Source organism: Balaenoptera physalus (assembly GCF_965194825.1).
Source record: "Balaenoptera physalus genome assembly, chromosome: 14".
In the NCBI taxonomy this organism is placed as follows: Eukaryota; Metazoa; Chordata; class Mammalia; order Artiodactyla; family Balaenopteridae; genus Balaenoptera; species Balaenoptera physalus.
Window position 1 is genome coordinate 86,457,830 of NC_138893.1, and position 10,569 is coordinate 86,468,398.

Genomic DNA, 10,569 nt, shown 5'->3' on the forward strand with positions numbered 1-10,569 from the left:
TGCCGGTGTGCTGACCACTCCAACCACTTCCCCTCCATCACCACCTTCCACTCATTTTGTTTCTCAGAAGCTGGTTTCCCTGGTGAGGCCCTACCTAATTCACTCCCATCTGGTGCTTATCTTAGGAGCTTTTCTTCTTATTTTTCCAATTATAACGGAGGTCTTCTTTCTCTGACAATGATCTTAAGCCTGAGTAGAAAGAGTTGTAAAGTTGGTGGCAGCGACCTTAGGTTCCAAGCATGGAGAAGATTTACAAAGGAGCTATTCACGTGTCCGCCCCACCCAGGAGAAGAGCCTGTAGCGGAGGCGATTACTTTTCCATCCCACGCGTCCTTCACCCCTCACTTCCAGACTCTTACTGTACACACAGCAGATGAGGCAGCTCTAGTCTTCCGTGTGAGTGTTATAGACACATACCTCCAGCTGTGAGGGAGGGACCGGCAGACACTTCATGGGAGGCCATGGCAAAACTGCCCTTCTTTCCCGAGGCCCTCCCGGAGTATCTAACTGAAGCAGCTGGAGGAGCAGAGCAGCAGGGGAGGGGGGACTTCAGCGGGGAGGGGCGGTGGGCACAGGGGAGCAAAATGGGAATCTGACCGGGTAGACAAATGCCAGGCTTGGGCCAGGCAATCCGAGTTACTTACTTGGCTGTCTCCAGAGCAGCCAGTAAGGGGACCGTGTTCTGACCCGGCTTTGACTGCACGTCGGATCTGGGCGGGGGAGTGTGCAGGAGGTGGCGGTGCTGGCAGGTGGCCGCATTGGGAGCCCATGGGCCCACCTTGCTGGCCAGTCTGAGGTGTGGAGGAGGAGGAAATCACAGTGTGGGCTTTTCTCCCCCTTTGTTTTTCTTTCCCCACAGCCTGCACTTAAGGTTCATTAATGTATTCCCTAAAACACTCTGTGCTCCCCATCCTCTTGACGGGGTGCCCGCCACACTCTCTGCACCTCCTTAGGGAGCGCCGCATGGTCCCTTCTGCCAGCCACCGTGGCTCCACGAAGCAGAGGGCCGTTTAAAGATGGGAGGTGGAGGTTCAGCGGGGTTAGGGGCCTGCCTGAGGTTGCACGACTCCAAGTGGCAGATCCGAGGTCAGGGCCTGGGTCTCTGCCCCATCCACTCCCCCAGTTGGCCTCTCTTTCACCAGAGGACTTAGAACTCCCCGAGCCAAACAGCCTTCCTTGAGGGACTCAGCCTGCAGGACTGTCAAGGGCATGCAGTGTTCTCTGTGCTTCCTGAGCGCAAGGGCTGCTGCTGCTTTCTTCCTGTGTACATCCCCCTGACAACCAGGGCTCGGGCCAGGGCTCTGTGCAGTGGGGGAGCTCGGTCACAGCCCCCCCCCCCCGGGCTTCTGAAGGGACAGACCCAGCCGTGAGTGTGGCCTGGGAGCCTCCTTGTTACAGGCACAATTCTCTGTCCCGCCAGGTTACCATAGTTTGCCTGCTTGTGTCTTGTGGCATTTCAAGTGGGGCGTGAAGCTCAGCTCAGCTCAGCATCCTTGATCTTTGTTGTTGAGGCACCAGGCACCAAGAGCTGTGTCAAGGCTGATGTCAGGCCAGCCTGAATTCTCGAGCACGAATGTGCCCACAGCCCCCTGGGGAGGCTAAGGCAGCCTCCCACGTGCTGCCCACAGGCCTGAGGCACTAGGGCTGGGGCGCTGCCTCTGCATCTTTACCCAGCACCCCAGGTCCCATTGTAAGGAGGCCTCAGGCTCCACGCTCACTGGTCGGGATCCTTTGGGGATTGGAGGCAGAGAAGCTGAAAAATCCTGAAAAATCCGGCATTCTGGCTGGAAGGAGACCACCTGGATCAGAAGTGAGACAGCCAGCCTTGTGTAAACTGTTGTGTTGCTCCAGCCTGGGCGGCCAACAGGGCGCCATGATTTGTTTCTAAGCTGCCAAGGAAGCCGGGGAACTGGGGCCCTAGGCCACCAGGTTGGGGAGCCTCTCATCCCAATTCCAGATGGGACCTTAGATGTCATGGGACTCAGCTCCACCCAAAGCGGAAATCAGAAGTCACTGGTCTCTGCTGGGTTACCTCTGTGCTGGGAAGCTCACTCAGTACCCCTTACCACTTCCCTGGGCCCAGACCCCTCCTCCTCTCAGCCTCCTTTCAGACCTTGGGTACCACACGTATGATGAATCGTGCTCTGAAGCAATCATTTTTATCATCTTGCCTCTAGCTTGTCCCACTGGCATGAAACAAGTTTTCCAGTCAATAGTGCCAATGATTAGTGAAGGGAGGTCAAGCTGACCTTGGAGAAGTAATTTTCTCTAAATACTTCCCACTCTGATTCTGCTTTTATTGATTATTTTAAGCTTCCACAGACATAGGCAGGAGTCTGGGAGGGCTGTCTGCGGTGGGAAGAGGGTTGGATCCATCTCTCATTGTCTGTAATAGTGAAAGCTGGAAACAAACTAAATGTCTAACAGTAGAAACATGAGCCAAAGTGTGATCCTGCCATTCCATGGACTACCACGTGGCCATAATAATGTCACAGACTTGTAACCTGAAAAGATGTTCACAATGTGTCATCAAGAAAAGCATGTTATGGCATAGTATCTAGGAGGCCATTTTTGAAACATAGTTGTGTATGCACACACACACACACACACACGCACGCATGTTTAAAAGTTGGTAAGGCCATGTACCTCACATTAACAGTGATTGGTTCTGCGTGGTGAGACGTGGGTGATTTTATTTCTGCTCGGCAATATTTTCTCATTTTCTAAATTGGATTATTGCACTAAAGGGCCAGTAACCTATCACAGCCTTGGCCCACAGAGGCCTGGCCCTGACTGGCAAAGGTGCCCAGAATGGGTCAGGTCAGGGGAAGGGCCCAAACTCTTGAATGTATTGAGGTCAGAGTTGCTTAATCAAGTGGTGTTGGTGGTGGGTCCACTGTGTGCCCAGCCCAGGGTGGTTCTGAGCCTGAAGGAACTTACGATCTAGTTCAGGAGGTAAAATATTCATTCATTTGTTCGTTCACTCATTCATCCAACAAATAGCTATTGAGCACCTGTGAGCACTGTGCCAGGTACTGCACTTCTAGGGTGAACATAGTCCCAGAGTGTGATGCGTGATATGAGTCTTGTATAAAGGGTTATGGGACTTTGGATGCGGACCAGAGGGAGTGACAGAGGAGGGGGCCTTTGAGCTGGAATATGAGGATCCACAGGACATGGGCGAATGGGGATGAAGGCGTGGCCCAGGGGAGAGGGCAGAGCTGGGCTCCTCTTCCTCTCCAGGTGTGCCAAAGCCCAGGGACCTGGCTTCCATTACCACCATGACGCCAATGTGTCTTGTAGCCCTAGGAAGCTTATGTAACCTCTTCAAGCTTCAGTTTCCCCACCCACACAACGCAGATCATTTCACATCCTCCTCTCCACCCTCCAGCCATCTCCTGCTCTTGTCAGGATGCTCTGAGCGTAAATGTTCTCTTTTAAGCTTTATCCAGAAACTCCCGATTGGCCTCTTGGGCTTGTTGCTTGCTAGCTTGGCTGCTCCAGTTTGTTGATTCTGCCAGCTTTGACGCAGTCTGATGGCCTCATTGCTCCTTCCCCTAAGCTGCTCAAGCAACTTTAGCGGTTAAATCAGGGGAAAGAGATACACTTAATCCCCGCCATCACTGTCCTTCAGCAGAGTGGTTTGGGGAACGCTGCAGACCCTGAAGAGGCCAGCTCAGTGAGTGGTACTTGGAAAAGACAGGCTGAGAACTCAGGCAGCACTGCTGTCTCTAGGCCTGGAGTCACAGGGATTTGCTCCAAGCCTGGGCTGCAGCTGGTCTTCGTGCCACGCCCAGCAAACCTCGGCAGGGGCATCACAGGGAGACCCTCCTCCCCATCTCAGGAGCACTGGCCCCTCTGCAGCCCGCAGGCCTCCCTGGCTGAGGGGTGGAGGAGTCACGGAGTCCAGAGAGAGAAAGTCCTTAGCAACCCCTAGTTCTTGCTTGAAGGCAGGCCAGGGTGATCTAACATCACCTAGGGGATAGTGGATGGTGAGGAACCTGATTAGGTATCGAGGGTGGAGGATTCTGGCTAAACCAACTTAGCAGAATTCTTGCTAAAATTGGACAATGAGAGATGAACACTGAAGCACAAAAGACAGGCCTAGTTGAAAAATCCAGGGGAGCTGGAGCAGAGTTAGAGGATCATTGTCAGCCTGGAGAATCCGAGGCCCAGTTTCCTTATCTGCCAAATGGGTCATTATGAAGAACCACCTAGCACAGGCCCTCAAATATCAGTTCCTAGAAGCAGCCTCCTTTCTTGGGCCCTTTTTTTTTTTTCAATTGGCTGTGCCCCGCGGATGTGGGATCTTAGTTCCCCGACCAGGGATGGAACCTGCGTCCCCTGCATCGGAAGTGTGGAGTCTTAACCACTGGACTGCCAGGGAAGTCACTTGGGCCCATTTTAACAAGGTGTTAACCTCCCTGGGCTTTGATTTCCTCCTGTGTCACATGGGGGTATAATACCCTGTGAAATGACCTGACTTCTTAAGAGCCCAAGGCAAGAGGATTTTCTTATCTGGGCGATCAGGGGCAGAGGGGATGGTGTGTCTGTCCGGCCTGCCCGGCTGCTGGCTGTGCTGTTGGCCATTACAAAGCTAATGTGCTAATGTGGAGAAGGGGAAGCTTCCAAGTCATTAGCCCTTCCCTTCCCAGCCATTAACTGGTAGGGAAATTGGGGGCCCACTTTCCATGACTAAAGACAAGAAATGCCCCAGGCAACCCCTTCCTTCAGCCCCCACTCCAGCAGCCGCCCCACCCAGTAAGGGGCATAGAGGAGCAGGCTGCTGGCAGCTGTGGAATGTGACATTAGCATGCGGATGAGCTCCACAGGAAGCAGAAGGTGAACCGGAACTGAGAGCGGTTGATCTTGCTTTTCCTCCCCTCCCAGGAGTAGCATCTGGTCATAACCTTGCATTCTAGAAACGCCTTATCTCTGCTTCTTTCCCTACCTGAGCCTCCACGTTTGCCTTGGGCTCTGGGTCCCTCCCCATCGCCTCCTTCACGGCTCCTGTCCTCTCATCCATCATGCAGGTTCCTGCCTGGCAAACAAGAGCCCCCCCACTCGCCGCACTATAGCCAGTCTCGCTTGGGACCCAGCTCCCGACCACGACCCACCCTAGTAACTCCCTGCCGGCTGCCCAGAACGTGTTTTTGTGCCCACCGTGTCTATGTGCCAGATGTAGTGTTTGGCCCTGGGGATTCAAGGACAAAGAAAAACTCTGCTCTCAGGAGGTTAAGAGTTGCCCCTGCCTCCAGCACTGGACCCTTGGTCTAACAAACAGAGCCAGCCCCCAGGGAGCTCAGAGCCACTCACCCCAAGGTGCTAAGGGAGGGCAAACTCCCGTGATCTGTGATCAGTGATCTTTGATGTTACTATTGCAAAAAGACTGTGACTTGCTGAAGGCTCACATGATGGTGAACATTTTCTTAGCAATAAAGTATTTTAAAATTAAGGTATGTACATTGTTTTTTTAAATGTAATGCTATTGCATACTTAATAGACTACAGTGTAGGGTAACATAACTTTTTTTTTTTTAATTTTTATTTATTTATTTATGGCTGTGTTGGGTCTTCGTTTCTGTGCGAGGGCTTTCTCTAGTTGCGGCAAGCGGGGGCCACTCTTCATCGCGGTGCGCGGGCCTCTCATTATCGCGGCCTCTCTTGTTGCGGAGCACAGGCTCCAGATGCGCAGGCTCAGTAATTGTGGCTCACGGGCCTAGTTGCTCCGCGGCATGTGGGATCTTCCCAGACCAGGGCTTGAACCCGTGTCGCCTGCATTGGCAGGCAGATTCTCAGCCACTGCACCACCAGGGAAGCCCCAACATAACTTTTATATGCACTGGGAAACCAAAAAAAATTCATGTGACTCGCTTTGTTGTGATATTCACTTTATTGCTGTGGTCTGGAACCAAACCCGCAATATCTCCGAGGAATCACTGCACAGATATTCTCTCATTCATCCTTAAACAACCCTGTGAGGTATATACTATTATTACCCTGATATGAAGTTTATTTTATTATTATTTTTTTTTTGAGGGAAGGATTTTTTATTTATTTATTTATTTTTTGGCTGTGTTGGTTCTTCGTTTTCGTGCGAGGGCTTTCTCTAGTTGTGGCAAGTGGGGGCCACTCTTCATCGCGGTGCACGGGCCTCTCACTATCGCGGCCTCTCTTGTTGCGGAGCACAGGCTCCAGACGCGCAGGCTCAGTAGTTGTGGCTCACAGGCCTAGTTGCTCCGTGGCACGTGGGATCTTCCCAGACCAGGGCTGGAACCCGTGTCCCCTGCATTGGCAGGCAGATTCTCAACCACTGCGCCACCAGGGAAGCCCCTATTATTTTTTTAATTGAAGGATAGTTGATTTACAATATTGTGTTAGTTGTAGGTATATAGCAATGTGATTCAGCTATACATATATATTTTTTTCAGATTCTTTGCCATATAGGTTATTACATTCTTTCCCATATAGGTTGAATATAGTTCCCTGTGCTCTACAGTAAATCCTTGTTATCTATTTTATATATAGTGGTGTGTATCTGTTAATCCCATACTCCTAATTTGTCCCTCCCCGACCCCACCTTTCCCCTTTGGTAACCATGAGTTTGTTTTCTGTGTCTGTGAGCCTGTTTCTGTTTTGTAAATAAGTTCATTTGTATAATATTTTAGATTCCACTTAGAATTGATATCATATGGTATTTGTCTTTCTCTGTCTGACTTACTTCACTTGGTATGATAATCTCTAGGTCCATCCATGTTGCTGCAAATGGCATTATTTCATTCTTTTTTATGGCTGAGTAATATTCCATTGTATATATGTACCACATCTTCTTTATCCATTCATCTGTTGATGGACACTTAGGTTGCTTCCATGTCTTGGCTACTGTAAATAGTGCTGCTATGAACATTACTGTACATGTATCTTTTCAAATTAGAGTTTTCGTCTTTTCCAGATATATGATATGAAGTTTAATAATTTGCTTTAGGTACACAGTTGTTATGTGGCTGACCTGGGACTTGAACCAGAGACTGAGTGATCCTAAAGATTAGGTGTGAGGAACCGTAAATGTTATCAAGTATTAGTATAGCTGCTGCCTGTTCTGGTCCTTTTTTTTTTTTTTAATTGAGATAAAATTAACCATTTAAAAGTGTACAATTCAGTGGCATTTAAGTGCATTCACAATGTTCTGCACCTGTCAACTGTAGTTCCAAAATACTTTCATCTCCCCAAAGGAGACCCTGCACCCGTTAAGCAGTCACTCTCCAGTCCCCTCACCCCAGCCTCTGGCAGCCACTAATCTACTTTCTGTCCCTATGGCATTGCCTATTCTGGACACTTCATATGAATAGAATCATATACTCTGTGACCTTTTGTGTCTGACTTCTTTCATTCAGCATAAGGTTTTCCAGGTTCATCTATGTTGTAGCATGTGTCAGGCTGACTAATATTCCATTGTTTGGCTATACCACTTTTTGTTTATCCATTTGTTGGTGGACATTGGCTATTGTGAATAGTGCTGCTGTAAACATGTGTGCACGTATTTGAATACTGAATACCTGTTTGCAGTTCTGTGAGTTCCACTCAAAAGATGGCATGGCTGGGATAAGTGGTAATCAGTGTTTAACTTTTTTTTTTTTTTTTTTTGGCTGCGTTGGGTTTTCCTTGCTGCGCGCGGGCTTTCTCTAGTTGCGGCGAGCGGGGGCTACTCTTCTTTGCAGTGCGCGGGCTTCTCATTGCGGTGGCTTCTCTTGTTGCGGAACACAGTAACTTTATTTTTTAGGATGCTTTTCTGCATGTGGTTGTAATGACCTGGTGGGCCCCAATGGCCCCTCACACAGGGCCGGGTGCCGGGCACTGAGCGCATGTGCATCGGGTGATGCATCCTCCTTCTTCTCTGCCCGCTTGACCTCAGCCCCCTAATCTGTCCCTCTCTCCCTGACAGACGTGCCCGTGGAGAAGCTGGCCGCCATGCCCGCCTTGCGCAGCGTCAACCTGCGCTTCAACCCGCTGAATGCCGAGGTGCGCGTCATTGCCCCGCCGCTCATCAAATTCGACATGCTCATGTCTCCGGAGGATGCGCGGGCCTCCCCACCCTAGGCTTCCCTCCTCATGCCCGCCCAGCAAGGGACAGAGGCCACCTGGCCTGGCGCCCTGAGGGGAGGGAGTCCCACGCGCCCATGGGAGGCCAAGTTTGGGGGGTTGGGGGCGGGCGGGCTGAATAGCGTGTGGCGGGAGGGGTGTGGCGGTCCAGGATAGATAGCGTAGAGCAGTAGTGGGCCCTGGAATGCCCAGAGGGAGGAGGCGAGGACGGGGCTGGAGCCCAGACTCTGGGCACTCACAGCTTCTGTGCAAACCTGGGCAGATCCTCTGAGCCTTACAATCTGAGGAAAGGGGCAATGGCAGGGGCTTTTGCCTCCTTTGGGCTCCCTGAAGGCTTTTGGGGGAACACATGCCTCCAAGTTACCTTCAAATCATTGGTACCTTCTGGGCCCACGGATGAGCATCGCTGAGCATTTTCCAGGCCCTTGTGGGTTCGAGGCCTTGTTTCTAGTGCTGACAGCCAGTGGCTGCCATAAGAGGGACAGAAGACAATCTCCATCTATTTATTGATTCCTGAGAACCGACCAGGATGAGGCCTTCCACAGTGCCCCGTCCTCAGCCCTGTGGGTCCCTGGATTGGCAGGAACCTGAACGAGGAGTCATGGGAAAGCTGTGGAGACAGTGTGGCCTGACACTGTAGCAGGATTGAGAACGTTTGTATAGGAGCCCAAGAACCAGCAGGCCGGCAAGTGGAGAGCAAATCAAGTAGGCTCTGTCCTTCCTCATGCCTAAGAAATCGGTGGGGTAGGAAGTCAGGAGTGCCCCATCCCTCCCCTGGGAGTGAGCGGGGGTGCCTGGCATCAGCCCTTCTGCTGCAGGAGAGGTGGCCCAGAGAGAAGCAAAGCCATTTGCACCTGTGCCACCCTCAACAGTCTCCCTCTGGCAGGAGTCTGGCTGCCTTGTCACTGGTCCACACGGGGCAGAAGGCACTATGGACCATTGGGTTCGTGGCCAGCCAGCTCCCAGGCCACCACCCAGAGCCCTGATGACCTAGTCATCTCTAGGCCCTCAACCTGGAGTCTAGGGTGTGGCCAGGTAATTGCGTGACCAACCATCTCTGTTTGCCCGGGACTGAGGGGTTTCCTGGGACGTGGGACTTTCAGTGCTAACACTGGGATGACACCCGGCAAACAGGGGCAACTGGTCCCTCTACCAGGAGAGAGCCTGGGGCTCTTGCTTCCTGACAACACCTGTGGTTTGGAGAACCTCTGACCCCTTGATCCCCAGGTATCTACCTCCCACCTTCTCATCTGTGGAGCAAGCAGGCTCAGAGCCCACCTTGCCTGGTCTGTGGGAGACACCTGAGGCCCCAGGGCTTGGAGCAAGCCAGGCTACCCAGATCCTACATTTGTGGACCAGTGGCCAGTCTTCCACTCCTAAGGTTAGGCTGTTCAGAGCTCAGACCACCGCTCAGAGCACTAACCCTTTATCAGAACGCTCCCAGTCCCGTTCCCCCTCTCCAGCTCCGAGGCCCGCCCCCGCTCAGGCCTTCTGTCTCTCGGCGAGAGGCTGACAGGTTGGGCCATTGTTGGCCCGTCGCTGAGCGCTCGGTGTTCATGTTCACTCTGCTCATCTCCCAAGGCCTGGTTGGTGAAGCTCTGGAAAAAAGGGTTTTCAGGGTGAGGAGGCTGAAACGGGATCTTCTAGGGCTTCCGAGTTCAGCCATGGACGCTGGGGACAAGTGAGTCTGCAGTCCAGCCTAAGCTGTCCTGGTACCCCCTACCCCCCAGCCTGTGTCCCGGAGTGGAGTTTCTCCTTGTCAAAGAAGGGGCGTACTTTTCCGACATGCACAAAGGCATTGTATGGCTAGAACTTTGCAACTCAAGTATGGTCTGTGGGCCAGCAGCGTTGGCGTCCACGGGAGCTCGTTAGAAACGCAGAATCCCAGGCCCCACCCCAGACCTCCGGAATCAGAACCTGCATTTCAAAAGACCCCCAGGTGATTCCTACGAGCACTTTACTGTTTGAAAAGCAGAGGCCTGGGGTGACCCTCGGGATGTCCTCAGAGTGGAGGGTGAAGGTTCTCAGCTCTCCCCCTGCCCTGTCAGGGGTCCGAGTCTGTGCTCATCCCCCTCCCTAAAGCAGTCCCCAGAGACCTTGGACCTCTTCGATCTTTTCAGAGTCTGTGTGGCACTCCCAGTGAAGGGACTGACCCAAAGCCACCAGGAGAGGAGGGCTGGGTTTGTCTAGCCCTCTGGAGCCCTGCCTTTCCAGGTAACCTCTGCATGCTAAGCCGCTGCTTCCCCAGGTCCTCGCCTCAAGCCCTTTGAAGGGGATGCTTCTGGAAGCTGTTTTCTACTCTGCTTGGAGTGTTTGCCCTTGCCTGCTGGGGAAGCTTGGGCGTCAGAGACGGCCCCAAATCAAAGCCCACTGTGTGAGTGAGCCCTTAGTTTCAGTCTGCAATAAAGAACACGTTGGTTTCATCTGCCTCTTGGGTGTTTGATTTATTCTCACGGCACACACCTCTCGC

The 10,569-nt window shown here is 52.2% G+C and overlaps 1 protein-coding gene across 1 annotated transcript in view; it reads left to right on the forward strand.

Moving 5' to 3' along the window:
• The window catches only part of LRRC20 (leucine rich repeat containing 20), a 64,342-nt gene extending 53,820 nt beyond the window's left edge, over positions 1 to 10,522 (forward strand). The window contains exon 5 of the mRNA XM_082424615.1: positions 7,942 to 10,522. Within this exon, the coding sequence (XP_082280741.1) occupies positions 7,942 to 8,096 (155 nt within the window). The 3' untranslated portion in view covers positions 8,097 to 10,522. The remainder of the gene's footprint in view (positions 1 to 7,941) is intronic.
• The last annotated feature ends 47 nt before the right edge of the window (positions 10,523 to 10,569 follow it).